This window comes from Homarus americanus, unplaced genomic scaffold, assembly GCF_018991925.1.
Source record: "Homarus americanus isolate GMGI-L3 unplaced genomic scaffold, GMGI_Hamer_2.0 scaffold12870, whole genome shotgun sequence".
NCBI classification, from domain to species: domain Eukaryota; kingdom Metazoa; phylum Arthropoda; class Malacostraca; order Decapoda; family Nephropidae; genus Homarus; species Homarus americanus.
In genome coordinates, this window is record NW_024711502.1 from 331,210 (window position 1) to 354,869 (window position 23,660).

Consider the following 23,660-nt stretch of genomic DNA (forward strand, 5'->3'; position numbering starts at 1 on the left):
GTTCCTTTACCTTTCTCTAATGAAGGCTTTTGTTAAACCACAAATACATGTAATAAGTCATTTATGTCCAATGTATATTTTCAACCTTCGGGCTATAGAACCTTTTCAATAAACCGTTAATTATGATTATTATTATTAATATTATTATTATTATTATTATTATTATTATTATTTATTACACACACACGTGACCTTTGGACTAATATTAATGTAAACAAACACAAATATAATACCACCAATGAGTGAGTGACAACAACATTACTGCCCAAACACACATAACCAGCCTGTGTTTAAGCTGAGAACAACAATAATGTTATCTATATAAACACAGTAATACTTACATTAATAAGACTACAGATATACTACATATTGCTGTAATCTAAATTGTTGTAACTAACTGCACTTTAAGTCAATAAACACCATTGTGCTCATGTAAAAAATAAACATTGCTGTACTCAGTCATATAAACAATTCTGTACTTGTCACAAACATTACAGCGTTCTAGTTATATAAATATTACGGAATCTATTACTGCCATACACACCAGCTGTCTATAGCCAATATAAACATCACCCTAATAGAAACTCTTCATCAACATCACAACACACGTTAGTCGTTTACACCAACACAACACAACACAACACGTCAAATATCAAAACACACAGATGTTTTGTTTACACCCACCAAATATTTGTTTACATCCACCAAAAACTGCTTTGTTTACATGGACCTAATATGTCTATAGACCCAAAGACCATCCCTGCCTTGTGTAACCCCCCCCACACACACACACACTCAGTTCTGTCACCACCACCTCCCAGTCTCTTCCTGCTGTCATTGAACACCTGCTGCTCTGTCTGTGTGTGTGTGTGTGTTTTGTTCTTAATATAAAACACATACACAGGAATTTACACTCTCTCTCTCTCTCTCTCTCTCTCTCTCAAACTTACCACATCACCAGGAGAAAAGACTCTTAACGTCACCAACATCACCACCACCCTCCACGTCACCAACATCACCTACCTACCCTCTCTACATCACAACATCATCACCACCACCACCACCACCACTCCACGTCCTGCTTACCCACCACCCTCCACGTCACCAACATCATCACACCCGTCACAACATCCCACCACCATCCACGTCACCAACATCACACCACCATCACGTCACCAACATCACCACCACCATCCACCATCACCCAGCATCCTACCACCACGTACCAACATCACCCACCACCCTCCCCGTCTGCTTACCACCCCTCCATCCTATCCATCCCATCACCCACCTCACCCACCCACCCCTCCTCTACATCCTGACATGACCCACCACCCACGTCACCAACATCACCCACCCTCCACATCACTAACATCACCACCACCTCCATCTCCAACATCCCCACCTCCACGTCACCCAACATCACCTCCCCGTCTGCTGTCACCACCACCCTCCGTCACCAACATCACCACCACCCTCGTCACCAACATCTACCCTCCACGTCTCCTTATCACCCTCCCGTCACAACCACCACCACCCTCCCGTCACCAACATCTACCACCCCTCCACATCCTGTATCACTACCACCACATCCTGTATCACCACCATCCTCCACGTCACCAACAACGCCACCACCATCACCCTTCACGTCACCAACATCATCACCACCACCACCCTCCACGTCACCAAGACAAGGAAGCACCAGGAATCGCACAAGGACGAAACCTCTACATTATCTGTTCACCATCAACACAGTCCCAGGAAGACGGACACCATCATGTCACCAAGACGTGGAAGCACCAGCAGCGGTACACCGTTATCTGGAGCAAGTCACCAAAACGAACGGAGAAACCTTTCCACCGTCTCCCCCCTCATACTCCAGGACAAAATGGTCACCAGGACGAAGAGAGCGACCAGATCACCATGGGAGGGAGGAAGGGAGAGCACCAGGAACTGTAACAGGCCGTGGCGTAGTGAAGGTCACGGTCCACCTGTAAAATCACCAAGCATCACCTGCTGGTGTTTACATTACACACCTATCTCTCGTGACCCCCTACACACACGCCCAGCAGGTGTGTGTGTCGCCCAGGTCACAGATGTTTATGCTCCACACACCTGTCCTTATAACTAACTGTGTACCATGGAAGACAATAATGCATAATAATGAGTGAGAGAGAGAGAGAGAGAGAGAGAGAGAGAGAGAGAGGATATATAACAAGTATAAACTAACGCGACTTGGAAATCAGAACCTTTTTCTCTTCCCACACAATATCCCCCATCACTGGCTAATTATTCTCTACTAGAAAATAAACATCAATTAGTTGTTTCTGACTACACAGACAGACAGACACAGACGTAAACAGACATAAAAACGGCAGACAAACTGATACACATTGGCATACTTTTTCTGGTCAAAGGTCACTACGGGGGAGGGGGAGGAGGAGGAGACGGGAGGAGGAGAATAGTAGCAGGGAAGGTCTGTAAGGGTTTGCCCACGAGTGTTTTCCAGTGATAACCGTGGTAACACTATGAGATGTTCTTTATTACCATCATGCTACTGTACTATTCCAGATGATACTAAATGTTACATAATACTTCCTTGAGATAAATGTACAGTTCATATCAGGTGCCTAAAAGAGAGCTCAGGTTCTCAACTGGACCAGCCATGTTAATATTGTTATTATTATTATCCACTCTGTATCTGTGTTTTTCTGGCTAAATAAACTGTTTCAATTCAATTCAGCACCACGACACTCCACACCACCTGAGTCCTGTCAACAAACACCTTTGAACACTTAACACCGCCACGTACTGTCAACACACCACACACGTTTGCTTAACCACGCCCCGCAACGGTACTCCCTGTCTTCCTTTTACCCTTGCCTCCTCCTTCTCCTCCTCCTCCTCTCCTGCCTTCCTTCTCTTCCTTCTACCTTTGCCTCCTCCTCCTCCTGTTCCTTCTACCCTTGCCTCCTCCTTCCCACCTGCCCTCCTTCCCACCTGCCTTCCTTCTCACCTGCCTTCCTTCTCTCCTGCCTTCCTTCTCTCCTGCCTTCCTTCTCCTCTTACTCCTCCTCCTCCTTCCTCTTCCTACTCTTTCGTACAAACTTCCTAGGTTCCCACAGGTGACCCAAATCACTTCGCTGCCCAAGTCAAGAATTTAATTTTAGGCGAAAATAATAATGTAATAATAAATAAATAAATAAATAAATAAATAAATATATAAATAAATAAAAAAATGCATAAATAAATTCGAAAACTAAAAAAAATTTTATTAAAATTTTTCCCTCCATCATTACTTTATTATTTATTAAAAAACTACGTAGTGGTTAGTAGTGGAAAATCTTCTCACGTTAAGATTTAGGCACCCCAGCTTATTTCACCTAAGTGTTATACGTCAACCTAATGATAAACTTAATCTAACCACTAGCATCACCACCATTATTTACCATCTACCACCATTTACCAACATCTATCTTCCACCACCTACCACTATCTATACTACCACCATTCACCAAATTCCACCACTCTATACTACCGTCATTCACCATCACCACCACTACTACCTACTCCCCAACCCCAATCACCATCATCACTATAATCACCATCTTATCATGTCAATACTTCTCACTTCACCAACACCACCATAATCTTCCCCAACAAGTACCAGTCCTGACAACACGAGCATAATCCCCCACCCACCGAACCCTGATTATTGGTTGTCATGGTAGACTTTGGTAACTGCTACTCTTAAGGAATTGCTTGTGGTACGTTCGGGTGGGTTCGGGTATGTTCGGGTGGGTTCGGGTGTGTTCGGGAATGTTCGGGTGTGTTCGGGTATGCCTGGTGCTCTTCCTCCTCCTCCTCCTCTCTTTCCATCAGACACACGCAACTCTTCCTCCAAGCATCCTTGAACTCGGTGCTGCAGGTGTGTGTGTGCGTGTGTGTGTGTTTACTGATTTACGTATACCTGTAGCCGGTCCCAAAAGGCCTCCCGAACCTAACCTGGATTATAGTTAGGTTTAGAGCCTATTATGACCGTGGGTTCCCTTTAATCCACACAACCTTCACGCTAAGGTGTGGAGGAGGCCGAGTTGTACCCTGGACACACACACACCAATACTTACCCCGTGTTCATAAGACTTCAGCCACGATTCTTCACATGAAATAACTTGACAACACTGTTATTACCTACAACCCTCTTAGTGTGTAGAGAGAGAGAGTATAACCTGGTCATCAGCCAACTAGAGCCGCCGTACAACTCGTTACATCCCCACCACCGTTAAGAGTCATCACCAGGGTCGTCCACTCCTCCAGGGAAAAATCTTAAAACGGTGATTACGCAAAACGAAGGTGAACAGCGGCCGAGTGTTAAATGTCCTGCACGTAGTTAACATTTACGTGGGGACTCGCTGCTGCTGCTGCCACTACGCCCCCAGGAACCTGCCGGCGCCTCAGTGTTGGCATCCTGTGGTGAATTTTAAATGTGTGAGAGTGACGGGAGACTGGGAGGAGTCGGGACTTCCTAGTGTTTGGCTCTACCCTGCTTGCTGCTGGTTGCGCCTCAAGGCAGCTACTGAGGGAGGGAGGAAGGTAAGGAGGTGTTCCGGGTGCTTGTCAACAAACGGTGCTGTGACATTTTGAGCCTCACGTGTAGGTAGGTGATGGGGGCGGGGGGACACCTGGTAGTCTTCCTCGCCGAGTTACCTGTTAATATTATGGCACAACCAGCCATACTACCCAGCCTCCACCTCTGACGCTTCGCATGTTGATGACAACCTCATACCCACACCTTTGTCCTGATCACCTGAAGCTTAATTGAAACTACATATGAGGAGATGAAACCGAGGAATACAAATGTATGGTGAAGGCCGCCCCCCCCCTCACACACACGCGCAAATTTTGACCATTCCAACCACACACCACGTACAAGGACACGAACAAACACTTTGACATAAGAGTATTTCTGTAGCCTTGAGGGACATCCAAACACGAGACCGACAGGTGCATTAATTAATCAAGGAGGCGACCACAAACTGACCGATATTCTCCGCCAGGACACCGAATGCTAATACCTGGTGACTCCGGTTAAGGCCAGGTGGAGTGAGTGTGTGTGAGTGTGTGTGTGTTTATATGACGATATGAGGAGGAACCTGGCACCTCCTACCCCTCCCCATCACTGAGACAATCCTCCTTCCTACCATTCCATTTATACCTACGTTCCCCATCCATCCCTCTCTCCCTCCCTCTACCATACTTCCATCCATCCCTCTCCCTTCCTCTACCATACTACCCACCCACATCCCTCCCTCTTACTGGAGCAAATACCAATAATCGCCTCCTCATTCTTGGCAGTCACAGGTGAGTGGCTGGCTGAGAGGCTGACAATGACTGTGGGTGGCTGGCTGAGGGGCTGGCTGAGGGGCTGGCTGGGTGGGTGGGTGGCTGGCTGGGTAGCTGTCTGGGTGGGTGGGTGGGTGGGTGGGCAGGTGCACCTTTATGGCCGGGGCCTCACCTCCTGACTCTTATTGTTCACGCCATGAGAGCACAGCTAGTGACACTCGACACCACGCCTTCCTGCTGCTGCCACCACGCCTTCCTGCTGCTGCCACCACGCCTTCCTGCTGCCACCACGCCTTCCTGCTGCTGCCACCACGCCTTCCTGCTGCTGCCACACGCCTTCCTGCTGCTGCCCACCACGCCTTCCTGCTGCTGCCACCGCCTTCCTGCTGCTGCCACCACGCCTTCCTGCTGCTGCCACCACGCCTTCCTGCTGCTGCCACCACGCCTTCCTGCTGCTGCCTGCCTGCTGCTGCCACCACTTCCTGCTGCTGCCCACGCCTTCTGCTGCTGCCACCACGCCTTCCTGCTGCTGCCACCACGCCTTCCTGCTGCTGCCACCACGCCTTCCTGCTGCTGCCACCACGCCTTCCTGCTGCTGCCACCACGCCTTCCTGCTGCTGCCACCACGCCTTCCTGCTGCCACACCATAAAACCGACATACCTCTAGTTGTCACACCCATCTCATACTACCACCACCACACCCACTAACTTTTACCACACCCACATCGCGTCATTAACCCCTTTGAGTACAATGAATTAACTACTCGAGTACAATATCATCGTACTCACTCAATATCCCCTATTCATTGTTTTCCTTTCTTCCTCTTTCTCATCCCATTGCCTATTCTTTTTTAGAGAGAGAGCAGGTAAGTTTTTCCTAAAGATCACAGCTGGGGCGACAACAGGCAGACGACATCAGGTACCAATTATAGTATGGTACTCACCTTCCCTCACTGACACACACGACCACTGTTTCTTACCTGGAAACACAGAGAGAACTTAGATTAATAATAGTAAAAATGTCAAGAGGAATAATAATAATAATAATAATAATAATAATAATAATAATAATAATAATAATAATAATAATAATAATAATAATAAATAATAATAATAAAGTCAAGGTCAAGTTAGTTTATATTAGTAGAAACAAAATTAACCTTGAATATACAAGTTAAATTAGGTTAAGTAAGGTTAAAGATAGGTTTAAGTTTGGTCGAGTTAAAGTTGAGTATTAGTTTAAGTCGTTATGTTAGGTTAGTTGCAGTTAGTTCCGTCAACTCATGTGATATTAGTTGTAGTTTGTCAAATAATGTGTCAGTTTGTTAGGTTAGTTAAGTCACGTCACGTTGGGTCAAGTCAAGTCAGCTTTCATTAGTTTAAGTCGAGGTCACATCAGGTCAATATAACTCCTCCCCTCCTCCTTGCCCCAGCCCTCCTCCACCGCCCCACCACCAGCCCTCCTCCTCCGCCGCCCCATCACCAGCCCTCCTCCTCCTCCTCCTCCTCCTCCTCCTCCGCCGCCCTACCAGCCCTCCTCCTCCGACGCCCCATCACCAGCTCTCCTCCGACGCCCCACCAGCCCTAAAGCATACATCTCCCTTAACAGCAGCCACTGACACAGTCCAGTAAATAGGTCAGAGGTGAGGGAGGCGAGGGTCCTGTTGTGTGTGCATACTCTTTAATTTAAGCTGTTGCGGAATACTTACATATTTAACACACACACACACACACACACACACAAGAACATAAGAACATAAGAATGGAGGAAACTGCAGCGGGCCTATTGGCCCATACTGGGCAGTCCCGTTTACACCCAACCCCTATTGCTCATATGAGCATCCAACCTATGTTTGAAGCAATTCAGCGTATTCGAGTTAATGATGATATTTGGTAACTTGTTCCATTCATCCACTACTCTGTTTCCAAACCAGTGTTTACCTATTTCACGCCTAAATCTAAATTTGTCTAATTTAAAACCATTGTTACGAGTTCGCTCCTGGTTGGATAATTTGAGTACACACACACACACACACACTCCCTACATCCACAGAGAGGCAGACAAAGATAACACCGTATCATTTACCTATTGATGAGAGAGGAAGGGGAGAAAAGAAGGTAGTTGACCAGAGTGAAGAGGGAGGTTTGAGAGAAGAGAAGAGGGGAGTAGAGGTGTGAAGGGAAGAAGGAAAATAATAACATTCGGGTAAAGATCATAGAGTGAGTGTGATGAAGAACACCCCACTGTTTACTTATCTTACGGTGCATGGCTTGTCTGTATAGTTTCTCGTGTTTAGTTTGTCATCACCACCATCAACAACCACAACAATAACCACAAGAAATTTAATATTCTGTTCACATTTGATGACTGGACGTTGGTTAGCCCTTTTTTTTTCTTTTCTTCTGTACAGGATTGTGTCGTGGGATTTTTCGAGGTTTAAGGTCAGTTTAACACATATTATTCAGTTCCTGACTTTAGTTAATTCACAATTCATGTTTATCGTCCAAGAATGAGGATCTGGATGACTGGCACAAAGATTTATCATCAACTGCAGATAAAATGTAATTTATGAGTGTGTTGGAGTGGACTACATCATTAATTTTATGTACAACAGGAGCAGCACTGGTCCAAGAATGGTGCCTTGTGGGACTCCATGTATTAAATAGGCGAGATAGCAGTTTGTTGATCGCCATAGCAGATTTATATAATGTACTGCTACCTGTTAAGTCAGATCCAAAGCAAACTATATGTGGGATAAGCCCCTAGTTTGGACAGGTATCCCAGAATATTACGACTGTGAACTATCATCAAAAATAATTTCAAACATCACTGGTAAAGGACAACAGGGCACTCAGTTGACCTTCTTACTCTAAAGCCAAACTGAGTATCTGTATGTTATTGTCACTGCAGAAGGAGTCTAATGTACTATATGTCAGCCAGTTTGTCTAGTATCTAGCTGTTAGGACTGATATAGGGCGGTAGTTCTTGACAATACCTTTACCACCACATTTCATTTAATGCTGGGTGAAAAGTTATTTTTAGTTTATCAGGAAACGCACCACTAGTGAAGGAAGAGTTACAAATGTGTTAAGAGAACAGATGGTAACAGATGGGCCACTTAATGACCTCACTGTTATATTATCGTCGTCTGTTGCTGCATCTTGGGCCATTTGTGTCGTGTTCAATAGTGTTCATTAACAGTGACGGGCGACGAAAGCAATTAATTTCACTGTCAGAGTTGCAGGTAGGTTCAAAATTTATTATTATTATTATTGTTTTTTTATTATTATCAATATTATCTTTTTTATTGTTACTGTGATTATTATCCTTATTTTTCTTATTTATTTATTTCTCTCGGGTATCAACATGCTCCACATGCCCATATGTTTACTCTGCCTCGCCTCACGTGCCAATATGCTCCAGTTAAAGTATATATGCTCTATGCTCTAGTTACAATCGCTTTATGCTCTAATTAACAGAGCTATATAATAATACACTTCAATTGACCTTGAGCTCTATTACTGTACAATCTTCACCACTGATTGTAAGCTCTAATAAAAGGAGGATTACAAGAACATGCAACACCTGACGTATGCTCTAAATTAAATAGCTCTTTATATCCCTGCACCTAGTACTACCACTACTACTAACATCACCACAACTACTACCACAACCACTCACCACTACTACTACCATCGTCATAACCAGTCAATACCAATTACTACTAACATCACCACCACTACTATCAACATCATAGCCACTACCACTACTAACTACCACCATTATTCATATCACAACCAATCACCAGTCACCACCACTTACTACCACCAGTCTTTACTATCATTACCACCACCCCCCACCCTCTCGTCCAGGCCGCGGCAACACGGAAATGAGTGTCTCAGGTGAGGGAGCTGTGTGGAGACTGATCACACACACTGTTACCTGGGTGATGGTGAGGGAGGGGAGGGAGGGAGGGAGGAGGAGGGAGGAGGAGGGAGGAGGGAGGAGGGAGGAGGAGGGAGGAGGGAGGAGGGAGGAGGGAGGAGCACATGGGGGTAAGGGGAAGACAAGTGGGTGGGAGGGATTTTGAGAGTTTGGTTGGGACATCAGACTTCGGGAGGTACTGCAGGAGGGGGATGTAGGGTAAGAGGGGACGGAGAGGAGGGGGAGGAAGGGGGGAGCATACCAGACATTTGGACAGTGTTCATTGGAGGTCGGTAGGTGGGCTAGTGGAGGAGGGGGGGTTCAGCTCACGTGCCTTGTGTGTGTTTACATGTGTGATGCTGCAGGTGTTGGTGTAGTGAGTATAATACACAAGTCATCTTTCCGCCCTTAGAAGAGTGCGGGGAGATATGATAGAAGTATTTAAGTGGGTGAAAGGAATCAATAAAGGGGATATAGATAAAGTTCTTATAATATCCGAGCAGGATAGGACACGGAGCAACGGATTCAAGTTGGATAAGTTTAGGTTTAGGAGGGAGATAGGAAGAAACTGGTTCACAAATAGGGTGGTGGACGAGTGGAACAAGCTTAGCAACTTTGTAGTAAGTGCGGGAACTCTAGAAAGTTTCAAAAGGAGGCTAGATAGATTCATGGATGATAGAGAGTGGTAGTAACTCTCGACAGGAGCTGCCATGCACAGGCCAACCGGCCTATTGCAGACTCCTTATTTTCTTATGTTCTTATGTTCTTAGGTGATGATTGTTAACATCTTGGTCTCGTCAGTAGTCATTACCTGCCGGGCCCTAACCAAGACAACGTCCAGGGTTCCTCCTCCTACGGTACAGGAAAGAGATAAACCACTTTCCCATGACAACAATTATAGTACAAAAGGGATTCGTTCTTTGTTGTGAGAAGAGTAACCGCATTGGGTATAAATACTGACCATCCCTCAAGGGCAACAAACTTCCAACAGTTAAGTCAGGCACAGGAGGAGAGTGTGTGTGTGTGTCCAATATTGTACCAGAGGCGTGTGTGACCAGAAGCACCTCCTCCAGCAGGCCGCTATAAACTGGTTCATGTTGGGCCGCGGCGCCTCCCTACCTCCCACCACCGTCGAGTCTTGCCTAACACTGACTCACTCCACCACAGAACCCCGGCCACTAAAGCCACACGACCCGGTGTGTCAAGCCACAATCGCATAACAAGTGGATCAAATTCAGACTGTCCACCACAATATGATAACACAATGCACACAGCCCCCACAATGCACGCAGCCCTCACACAGAGCAGACAGCCCTCAAAGTGCACACAGCCCCCACAGCGCAAACAGCCCCCACAGTGCTGCAGATGGTGAGGAGAGAGGTCCAGGTGTCTCGCTCGCCCCCTCCACCACCTTCAGGAGACACTTCGTAACATACTAGGTCATGAAGTTCTTCCTAGGCTACACCTGAAGATCTCCAACTTTCGAGATTTGACAGCTAAAGTAACAGTATGAACAACGACCTTACCACCTTAGCGCGCCCGCACACACACACACACACACAAACACATATGAGGCAACATTTGCCTTCAAGAACTAAGGGAAAGAAGGTCGCAACACATTTAAGGAACGAGGCACATGTGTGTGTGTGTGTGTGTGTGTGTGTGTCCCGTAATGATGAGGCAAGACCAGAAGGAAGGGTCTCAAGAACGTAACGTGAGTATAATAATAAACTATCATACTCTTTCCTGCCATCATCTGGACACCACAGAATAAGTCACCGGACAGCCGTGAGTGTTCTTGTCTCGCTCTATCTCTCTTTAAAATAAGAGTTGCGACACGCGTGGTGGGAGGAAGTTTCAAGCAAGGAAGCGGGAGGGGGGAGGAGGGGACGGGGGAGGAGAGGCAGAAGGGGGAACGGGGTGGGGAGTTGGGAGTTTCCATTTCTGGGGAGTAGGGGCTGACCCTGGAAGTCGGGCTGGCCGGAAGGAGGGGTAATGGGAAGTTGCAGGGAGATCTTTGTCCACACCTGACCACAACTACTCACACACACCTGCTCGTAAGTGGCCAATAACCTCCTCACACCTACCGGGAAACTTATTATATCTGCCCATACCTGTACTTGGATTCCTAAGCTTTAGTGAGCATTGGCTAAGGTTAACTCATCTATAAGACCCTAACCTAACCCACTATCTCATGACCTAAGCCTAACCTGGCCTGACCTAACGTGACCTGACCTGACCTGACCTGACCCGACCCGAGCCGTTCACATCCCAGGCGCCATCTTGCCTCCCTCCCAGCAGTGTCAATAAATAATTCAGTCATTGGGTAAAAAAATAATAACTATACTGATTAAAGTCATCAGGTAAACAATAATAAACAATAGTGTATTATATTACATTAAAATAAAAGCAAAAATAATAATCATTTACCTATCTCTCTTAGCAGCAGCCTTCATCCTCTTGCTCTTTCTTCCTAACTCTCTTCTCGCTTTCGTTAGTTGAGCCTTAAGTCTTACCAACACCTTCATGTTTTCGTGCATTAATGTGCAGTGCAGAAATATTTAAATTGTTTAATGTTATGACAGGAAAGAAATGCAATGTTCTTTATTTGAGTTTCTGCTCCTGTCAGCAAAACGTTTCTCCTTTTCTCTTAAGATTTTCTCTACATTTATAAAAATATTCATACAGTCATTAGTGCAGTAAACTTTCTTTATACTCTGTTAGTTGGGGAAGTTTTACAAAGGACCTGTGACTGCTTGTCCTCGACCGCCACCAGACAAGACGTGCAGTGAGTGTTAGGACTTTTTCACTATTTTTTTTTATGTAGGCTGCTCAACCCTGTTTGGTCAATTACCCTTTCTGTTGATATTTGCTCTATATCCAGTTCCCCTGCTTCGTTGACAGTGTTTGCTTCAACTCTTGGCTTATACAGGATATCAGCAACAAATTCACGATCGTCTACTAATTAACTCCTTGCATCTGAACATTTAAGAGCAATCGAGATCAATTTTAGAGCTTGTCGAAACTCTAAGGCAGTCGGCATTGGGGTTTTTATCCTTACTGAACTATACAAGTTTTCTTGGGTGAACCTTGACGAGAGCAAATACTTATGACCTCCGACTAAATAGTTCCTTTGCAGATCAAGTATTGAAGTCGGGGACAGTATCACGCCAGATTGAACTGGTCTCCACTGGCCCTTAACCCCAACAGATACTTCCTTGAACACCTATATTACTGTCTCAAGAGGAGTTATAACCAGTTTATAACACTCACCGAGTTTACTAAGTGCCAAGCTTGAGTGTCCGTTAGATATTGTTAGACATTATATTAAACCATTTGTTTATTAAATTAAAAAAAACATGCTGTTGTGAGTAAGTCTTTACTGTATCCTTCACACTCAACCAAATAATGAAATCCTGCCTAGACTGAGTGGGAGGCAGATCACAGGGTGGGGGATAATGGCAATATGGCGCCCTGCTGTCACCTGACCTGAACTGACCAATCACACCCGACCTGTTTGAGACCCTGGTTGGCCAAACTCTACACTGTACACTCTCCCCCCCTCCCTCTCCTCCTCTTCCCCCTTCCCTCTCCTCTCCCCTTTCCTTCACTCACACTCTGTCTCTCTCCCAGTGCCTCACTACCCACCACCATGATCCCTCCGCAGCCAAACAGTCTCCCCAACATCGCACCCCCCCCCCTCTTCCTCTACTCTCAAAATTGGCACACTCGGCACTACAGCTATCACAGGTGAACAGTACCGCTTCTTAATGACTTTTCAGGCACCTGTGGCACCCGTCCTGGCACTCGGCACTATGACTCTCTTAAATGAACTGTGTCACTCCTTTACGGCGTTACAGGCACTCTTGGCACTGTGCTTTATCATCTGGGACTATGGCTTTCATACCTGAACCGTGTCGACCCTCGTGGCACCCGCCCTGGCACTCAAATAACTTAGAACAACAGCTTCAGCCACTAAAGCACTCGCCAGATCTGAAAATGTTCTAAAATTCCACTCACGTTCTCGCTCTTTTAAAGACTCGTTGATAGCACAAAACACGTCTCCCTTAACGAGTTCGTTCACTAAGCTGTTCGCCGAAGCCTCCCTAAACAAGCACTGGAGACCGAGGGACACTTGTCAAGGTGAGGAGCTGGAGGAGACGGGGGGTGGTGGTAGGTGTGGGGGGAGAGGTGGGTGGTGGTAGGTGGGGGAGGGGGGGAGGGGGTGGCGTGGGGGGGAGGGGGGTGGCGGTAGGTGTGGGGAGTGGGGGTGGCGGTAGGTGTGGGGAGGGGCGGTAGGTGTGGGGAGGTGGCGGTAGGTGGGGGAGGGGGTGGCGGTAGGTGTGGTGGGAGGGGTGTAGGTAGGTGGGTGGCAGGTGGGGGAGGGGGGTGGCGGTAGGTGTGGGGAGGGGTGGCGGTAGTGGGGGGAGGGGTGGCGGTAGGTGGGGAGGGGGTGGCGGTAGTGGGGAGGGGGTGGTAGGTGGGGAGGGGGTGGCGGTAGGTGTGGGGAGGTGGTGGTAGGTGTGGGGGAGGGGGTGGTAGGTGGGAGGGGTGGTGGGGTGTGTGGGAGGGTGGGGGAGGGGAGGCAGGTAGGTGTGGGGAGGGGGTGGTGGTGGTAGGTGTGGGGGAGGGGGGTGGTGGTAGGTGTGGGGGGAGAGGTAGGGTGATAGACGTGTGGGGGGGGACAGGATTCCCACATAGTACCACGCCACAGAATATTAACACCCACTAAGCATCAGGTACACGTATCACCGGCACCAACCAGAAAAAACCAACTACCATCACAGCCAACCAAAACAACAACGTCTACCACAAAAACCAATTACCATACACCTCGGTCCTTCAGACTCCACACTTGGCACCAGCACCACATCTGACACTAGCACCTCACCTAATACCGGCACCACCACCATTACTAATGACCCCTTAACCATTACCCTTGCATATCTTTTAACCTGAAGGCGTTACACTCAACCCCGTATATCAAAACACCATCCACACTATCACAATCGTCTATTAACACCTAACTCTCACCTCAAAGACAACACCAAACACGTCCACGTATAATCAATAAACTATCGCCTGGGAAGATCTCGGACGCATAATGTGTACCCTGCTGCCATATGGCATCACAAAAATTGTGACCAACTCCCAGGTTGCTGATCTGACTTTCTGCCTCCTTTACACACACCTGCAGTCTCAATTGTTTCTCTTACTGTGTCAACACACCATACATACTGTATATCGTCTCACTGGATTTATTTTTAGTTTTTGTATTTATGGTTATCACTATTATTGTTTATTATTTTATTTATATTTTTTATTATAACATTTTTATTAATGTTATTATTTTTTATATTATTATTATAGCCCGGGTGGGCTAATCAGCGAATAAAACAAAATAAAATAAATAAATTAATTAATATAAGCCTTGAACAACAAAACTCAATTCGTAAATGTCCCCCACACAACACCTGACATTCAACACCATTCAAATAATTAAACACTATAAACAAAACAAAAGAACATCATCCCAAAGACGTTCAAACACCATCATCAAACCAGAAGTTATAATCATTAATCCTCACCCCCCCCCTCAACAAAAAAAAAAAAAAAATACTAATTAACACACGATTCTCCTCTCAAGAACGTGTCAGCACTCCTGTCCCAATTATTCAAATGACTGTAACAGGTAAGAGGAAGTCAACGTGTACAGGGTCGTAAAAAAAAATAAAAATATGCACGGGATTTATTATATAGTAAACGGTAAATACCTCCAACACTAAATACCTCCAACACAAGAATGTACACAGTGACTCAAAGAAGGGAGCTATTAAACACACACAGAAATAAATAAAAGTACATCAGAAATAGGGACAAGGAAGTGATTTTTACAGGTAGAGAATGTGGACCGGACCGGGAGAAGACGCAGGTGTTTCTACGACCTTGAGAACACCTTGTGAAAAAGAGTCGGGATTAATTAATTTCTCTCTAAAATAATAATAATAATAATAATAATAATAATAATAATAATAATAATAATACAAATGATGATGATGATAATAATAATAATAATAAAATACAAATAATAATAATAACAACAATAATAATAATAAATACTACTACTAACAATAACAACCACTTCGGAAACGAGTATATCAGAACACAATTATCTGCCGCCCAAAAGTGACCCCAGTGTACTAAGATGGTGGCCAAGATGTCGTCAAAACTGGACCAAGACTCGATCCTTATTGTACACGTATTTTCACCCCCAAGCTAGGAGGTGCAGATACTATTGAGGAAATTGATTCAGAATTAGATTGTAACAAATATAGCGCAAGGAAAAAAAAAAGTCGTCCCGTTCTCATGGTAACAGAACGGTCAATGTCACAATAACAAAAGTAGCGTCACGTTGTCATGGTAACATCCCCCCCCCCGCTGTACCATGTTTGGGTATAAGATAATACACAAATAGCGTCTTCGGGTTGTCATGGTAACATCACTCCCTGCCAGAACAATTACCTGACGGATAATGAAGCTTACCTGCGCTCTATCTCTCTCTCTCTTTATTCACCCTCTTTCTCAAGCTATTCTCCCTCTTTCTTTCTTTCTTTTTCACACTTTATTTTCCCCGTCTCTCCATTCTTCCTCTTTATCTCTATTTTTTTCTCTCTCTATTCACCCTCATTCTCTATTCTCCTGCTTTCTCTCTCTTCTTCTTTCTCTTTATTCTTCGTTCTCTCTATTCTCCCTCTTTCTCTCTCGCCATTAACTAATTAAGGAAAACAAGTTATTTTTAGCCTAATCATTTTATATTAGTCACAGGCCCTAATACACAGCACAACACATTACATAGCACAATATAACACAGTACAGCACATTACATAGCGCGATATAACACACAGTAGAGCAAAGCACAGCACAGGAAGGTCATGGTGGCTGTAGTGGGAGACTGCGGGAAGATGTCGGTAGGGGAGGCGGTTGTGGTCAGTCGGTTCTCACACCCAAGAGAGGCGGAGATGGTGGATAGCTGCGTACTACGATACAACACTTAAACAGAGAGGAAATATGGGATGGTTATTATATATAGGACTCGCCGTACTAATGTATAATACCAAGACATTTATAACATTACTCATTCTCAATAAGGGATGGATGAATTAGGACTTTTATTAACGGTTACTATATTTATTGAATACTTTATATTAGGGTTTAACAGATTCACTTCAAAATAATAAACCTATGTTCCTAGCTAGTTATACGGGAACCACGTATCTCACAGAAAAATGGGAACTTAAGGATTTACCGAATAGAATACACCCAAATACCTGCCATGTCGCCACCGCTCTACACAAAATCCCAACACAGACTGACTTTTTCAAACTGGGGTTATTGGGTGGCACAGAGGGACAGCTTCATGACGTCATGCCTCATACGCCTCCTCATTGGTTGAAGACAGGCCTAAGGCCTTCATACTATTGGCCCGAAATTGGCGGGAACTCAGGTGGCGGGAAACTCGTGACATTGTAACACCACTATAACACAACACAACACTCCACTCCACTCTTCAAAAAAAAAAAAAAAAAATTACAAGTTTTCCTACAATACCTGTAGATTTTTCTCCTAACTAATAGGCATCTCACTGATTCACTTATCCTTCAACGATTAGATTGTAAACAAATTCCTACGTTAAATTATCCTCGTAACTGGTGATGTAAGATCGCGTCTCACTTAATCTATGACACAATGATGGATTATCAAAGGTTCCTACGTTAAATTTGTTCTCGTAAGTTATTTAAGATCGTATTTAACCGAGTCACTTAACAAACGATTTAAAAAAATTAGATTATAAATGGTTCTTACGTTAAATTTTCCTCGTAACTGAAGACACGTCAGGTCTTCACTTCGCACAACATATAACTTGTAACAGAAAAAATAACACCCAGAAAAACAGTTACATCGTGATGTGAATGGCGTCGTGCTGTGAATGGCGTCGTGCTGTGAATGGCGTCGTGCTGTGAATGGCGTCGTGCTGTGAATGGCGTCGTGCTGTGAATGGCGTCGTGCTGTGAATGGCGTCGTGCTGTGAATGGCGTCGTGCTGTGAACGGCGTCGTGCTGTGAACGGCGTCGTGCTGTGACGAACGGCGTCGTGCTGTGAACGGCGTCGTGCTGTGAACGGCGTCGTGCTGAACGGCGTCGTGCTGTGAACGGCGTCGTGCTGTGAACGGCGTCGTGCTGTGAACGGCGTCGTGCTGTGAACGGCGTGCTGTGTGCTGTGAACGGCGTCGTGCTGTGAACGGCGTCGTGCTGTGAACGGCGTCGTGCTGTGAACGGCGTCGTGCTGTGAACGGCGTCGTGCTGTGAACGGCGTCGTGCTGTGAACAGGCGTCGTGATGTGAATGGCGTCGTGCTGTGAATGGCGTCGTGCTGTGAATGGCGTCGTGCTGTGAATGGCGTCGTGCTGTGAATGGCGTCGTGCTGTGAATGGCGTCGTGCTGTGAATGGCGTCGTGCTGTGAATGGCGTCGTGCTGTGAATGGCGTCGTGCTGTGAATGGCGTCGTGCTGTGAACGGCATCAGGGTGATCAATTTTACGGTGGAATAAACTGAAGGGGGAGGGAGGCTAATCTTCATGTGTGATCTCTTAACACTACCAGAGGGGTTAAGGTACAGTCCTGCGGTACACATCAAATCTGTCACCTACACACATAATTGGATCCCTGGGCGACCTGTGTGTGTGTGTGTGTGTGTGTGTGTGTGTGTAAAGAGGGTGAAGGAGAAGGGCGGCGGCTCTCTGTAGCTATTGGGTTTGGTGAGAAGCTAAGAGAAAAAAGTGAAAAGGGGAAAAGAGAGAGACAAGGACAGCAACAGTACCTGGCCTTGTATATATAATCCAGGTGTCCAGAGTATTTACAATAACACAGACCCACTGACAGGTTAAGTCACGCGTACTTACACAGATCAGCTGATACAAGTTGAAGCTTATTACAAGGCCGCCATAACCTGGATTACAGGTCGAAAGATCAGTAGGAGGAGGTCATACGATCACGAGGGGTGGAGTGTGTGAGGGGGGAGTGATTGTTTTTATGGTTTATTATTATTATTATTATTATTATTATTATTATTATTATTATTATTATTATTATTATTATTATTACTGTTGTTATTATTGTTAATATTGTGTGTGTGTGTGTGTGTGTGTGTTTCCATTGTGTTAAAGTAAGAGAAACAATTGAGACCCTGCAATTGTGTGTTAAATGAGGCAGAAAGTCAGATCAGCAACCTGGAAATTGGTCATAATATTCGTGATGCCATATGGCAGCAGGGTCTACCATTAGACAACACATTATGCTTCCAATATCTTCCCAGGCAGTAGTACCTCCCTGTTTGATAGCGCCTACTACACATGAAATACACACCTAAGTTTATTTCACCTTCAGGTTAACCACCCCAATGATAACCTAACCTAACTTATTCTAACTTAATACCCCCTCAGGTAGCCAAAGGGCATCTAATCATCAGGTGAAAATATCTAAGGTGTCTCACTCCACGGACGTCCAAATCCTGACTTCAAAAAGCAGCGACCAACGATACTTAATACTTGACTCAAAAGGTACGCACACACGCACATAACTCTTTAAATACCTATCTACCTATGACACACACACAGACGACACATTTAAAGCTGAATAAAACCTCCCGTTTCCCGTTAAGAGATACGTCCCACGATAACAAGGCCGATAACAGATATAACAAAGTCATAACACTCGCGATATCACCATTTACGATAACAGATGTCAATGCTCCATGAAGAATATTAAGAATATTTACTCAGTGATTCGTAATATTGATCAGTGATTCATAATATTGATCAGTGATTCATAATATTGATCAGTGAATCATAATATTGATCAGTGATTCATAATATTGATCAGTGATTCATGATTAATAATTCATAATATTGATCAGCAATTCATAATATTGATCAGTGACTCGTAATACTGATCAAAGGTTCATAAAGTTCAGTGATTCATAATGTTGATCAGTGATTCATAATATTGATCAGTGACTCGTAATACTGATCAGAGATTCATAATGTTCAGTGATTCATAATATTGATCGGTGATTCATGATCAGTGATTCGTAATATTGATCAGTGATTCGTAATATTGATAAGTGATTCATAATATTGATCAGTGATTCATAATGATCAGTGATTCATAATATTGATCAGTGACTCGTAATACTGATCAGAGATTCATAATGTTCAGTGATTCATAATATTGATCGGTGATTCATGATCAGTGATTCGTAATATTGATCAGTGATTCGTAATATTGATAAGTGATTCATAATATTGATCAGTGATTCATAATGATCAGTGATTCATAATATTGATCAGTGATTCATAATGTTCAGTGATTCATAACAAGATTCACCAATGATTCATAACCCCAATAATAATCACCAATAAGTCAAGATAACACGAAAACTACCACGACAACATAAAGATAAACAAGATAACACCTAAAAAAAAGATACCCGAAAGATAACGAGATGTAACTCCCCCCAAAGCACCCACATCTTAGGTTGTTATCTATTACACGTAAACTGCTTCGTGATAACACTTCAACATCAAGATAACAAGTCTAAGATAACCTAACAAGGCTTTTTCAGCTTCTGGGAGGATTTTTGAGAAAACAAGGTCAGTGTGGTCAAGTTGAGTGTGTGTGTGTGTGTGTGTGTGTGTGTGTGTGTGTGTGTGTGAGTGTGTGTGTGTGTGAGTGTGTGTGTGTGTGAGTGTGTGTGGTGTGTGAGTGTGTGTGAGTGAGTGTGTGTGAGAGTGTGAGAGTGAGTGTGTGTGTGTGTGAGTGTGAGAGAGTGTGTGTGTGTGTGTGTGTGTGTGTGTGTGTGTGTGTGAGAGAGTGTGTGAGAGTGTGTGTGTGTACCTCCCTTTATATTCAACAATAGGGTAACATTTCATTTTATCTTGCTACCACCATCGATATCTAAAACCACTATTGTTATTTACCACCACCATCGATTACCTACCACCACCATCGACACCTACCACCACCACCACACACCACCACACCTACACACCACCACATCCGGCAAGATAGAGTCAAGGGCACAATGTTCATCATCATAGGCCGGATATCGACGAGGAGTCAGTGAGTGAAAGTGAGTGGAGAGTGGGGGGAGAGGGGGAGAGAGAGAGGGGGGAGAGAGTGGGGGAGAGAGTGGGGGGAGAGAGGGGGAGAGAGTGGGGAGAGTGTGTGGGGGAGAGGTGGGGGGAGAGTGTGGGGAGGTGTGGGGGAGAGGTGGGGGGAGTGTGGGGGAGGTGTGGGGGAGAGTGTGGGGGAGAGTGTGGGGGAGAGGTGGGGGAGAGTGGAGAGGTGGGGGAGAGTGGGAGGGTGGGGGGAGGTGGGGGGAGAGGTGGGGGAGAGTGTGTGGGGAGGGTGGGGGAGAGGTGGGGGGGTGGGGGGAGAGTGTGGGGGAGAGTGGGGAGTGTGGGGGAGGGGGGAGTGTGGGGGGGAGAGTGTGTGGGGGAGAGAGTGGGGGGGAGAGAGGTGGGGGGGAGAGAGTGTGGGGGGGAGAGAGTGGGGGAGAGAGGTGGGGGGAGAGGTGGGAGAGAGAGTGTGGGGAGAGTGGGGGGAGAGAGAGGGGGGAGAGAGAGTGGGGAGAGAGAGAGTGTGGGGGAGAGGTGGGGAGAGGGGGAGAGTGAGTGTGAGGTGGAGGGAGGGGGAGAAAGAGTGCATGGGGAGAAAGAGTGCAGAATAGATTAAAAATGAGTAACACTGACTAGCAACGAACTTCTCCCCCCAGACTGACTCACCACCCTAATATATATACACAGGTGACTCAGCACTCCCCCTATATATATACACAATCATCTATAGTTGCCAGGGTGACGCCATTAACGCTATATACAGCTTCCTGATTACTACCCCCAGCCACTACCACGACAAGTATTACACGGCTCCCCAGGATTATCCACACACCTCCTCCTTCCTCAGGCCATGGTTTACTGTTCACTATAAACCCCTGAAAACCGCAAGTAAATCCAGGCCATGGTTTAATGCTCACTATAAACCCATAAAAACCAAAAATAAATCGCATTGATCAGTTAAGGACAATTTGGATATAGAACACTGCATACCTACCCTTCAGTATGCAAGAGGGACGAATGGCCGGCACAGCACACGACAGCTTGAACTTCCCTCAACCATAAAGTTCGGTACACCATTTAACAGCTGGGTGGACTGGGAGTGCCCCCTCTGAGATCGATCCAGCGACCTTTTATAGCAGAAGGCGAGGGCTGTATCCACCCAGCCACCGCCGCACATAATTTTGACCTATACTGTAAACTACTACCAAATATCACCGGGACGCAACCACCTCAAGTCATCGTCCTTAATGAGTTACACCTCAAGTCATCGTCCTTAATGAGTTACACCTTAAGTCATCGTCCTTAATGAGTTACACCTTAAGTCGTCGTCCTTAATGAGTTACAAACTTAAGCCATCGTCCTTAATGAGTTACAGCTTAAGTCATCGTCCTTAATGAGTTACAGCTTAAGTCATCGTCCTTAATGAGTTACAGCTTAAGTCATCGTCCTTAATGAGTTACAGCTTAAGTCATCGTCCTTAATGAGTTACAGCTTAAGTCATCGTCCTTAATGAGTTACACCTTAAGTCATCGTCCTTAATGAGTTACACCTTAAGTCATCGTCCTCAAATAGGTAAAACGTGGAGATGAGGGAGAGACACTTACCTGAACACCAAGACCGCCTGGAAGCAACCATTAACATACCTGCAAGAACAGAGAACACAAGTAAATAACAACGTAATTAACACTACCTGTACGTCGACAGATAGAACATAATAGCAGGTAAATAACATATAACTTAAACTCAACCATATATATATATATATATATACTACTAAAATGAAAGAAAGCAATGAGAGAAAGTAAGAAAAAGAAACAGAAAAGAAAGAAAATGGAAAAAAACTAAGAAAGGAAGAAAGAAATTAAAAGAGAATGAAAAGAAGAAAGATACAATGAAAAGAGAATTACAAGAATAAAAGGAAAGACAACAGGCATATAGTATAATCAGGGAAAGTCATGTTTGTCTCTACTAAAACACCAGAGACGATCAGCGGCCACAACTCGGGTAAATAATCAAGGGTGACGCTCAACACTGAACTGCACCTACACATCTAGGTTAAGAATACCCATACTAAATTTCGTCCCAATCCACGAAGTCTTTCTCAAGTTATCGAACGGACAAGACATCACCCTCAAATGCCTCTGCCAGATAAGTACCAAACTTAGGCACCGAGAGATGAAAATGCCTTCAAAATGCCGATATTGTACAGTATGCTCCGAAATTTATCGTCCATGGTCTCATATTGTATGCACAGATAGTTGTTTTAGCTACTGTACCTAACGGGTTGAGTGAAGATAAATACACAGGAAAAAAAAAAAAACACTCCACACAAAGGTATCAAAATTAGACTGAAAGACGACCTTAATTTTAAGCCTTCACTCAGCACCAGACAGGAGTGAAAATTGTGGTACCAGAATAGTGTTGGACGTAATACAGCTGCGAGATTAATTCATCCACACGAGACTGAAAAACTGGACTCCGAGCCTTTATAAAGAATGGCAAGGCTTTTGTAAGACTATGTAGCTGATCCGAGAGACTCAACCATCCCCCAAGACACTTCACGGAGGCTTTTCTTGGAGGTCCGTGATAGAGGTGGGGGATTGCGCCAGGTAGGTAGGTAGGTTTCCAGGTGTGTGTGTGTGTGGGGGTATCAACATGAACCACGTCAGGTGTTGTAAGAAGCAATTTACCTCACCGGTCTTCCCTCAATCCCCTCTCCCGCCTCCATCACACACTACCTACCTGCATCCCAAACTCACCTTTACCCCTTCTCCTACCTGTGTGCACCTCAGTTCCCCCCCACCACCCCCATCTACCTCTCAACTCCCAAACACTAAGCCAACCTTCCCTCCCCTTTATCTACACACCACCTCCATACCTGTACTCCCATCTGCACCTCAACTCTCGGATCACCACCTCCTCCTCCTCCTACCTTAACTCTCACTTCTAGCCACACATGAGAGAACTCGCCACACTTAAAAAAACCTGCCACATCACAATATCACATATATACCCATCATAACACTATTACATCAAGCCACACCACAACTCAACTCAATCTTATGCCAAAAAAGGGTCCCAAAACATACATTCAAGTCCCCATAACATTAATATCCAGGTAACATAACGCCTCCAAAAATCCAGCCAACATAACGCCTCCAAAAATCCAGCCAACATAACGCCTCCAAAAATCCAGCCAACATAACGCCTCCAAAAAT

At 45.2% G+C, this 23,660-nt stretch overlaps 1 protein-coding gene across 1 annotated transcript in view; it reads right to left on the reverse strand.

The window, feature by feature from the left end:
- Positions 1 to 16,126: 16,126 nt before the first annotated feature.
- LOC121858363 overlaps positions 16,127 to 23,660 on the reverse strand; it is a 63,723-nt gene continuing 56,189 nt past the window's right edge. The window contains exon 8 of the mRNA XM_042354807.1: positions 16,127 to 16,318. Coding sequence (XP_042210741.1) covers positions 16,306 to 16,318 — 13 coding nt within the window. The 3' untranslated portion in view covers positions 16,127 to 16,305. The remainder of the gene's footprint in view (positions 16,319 to 23,660) is intronic.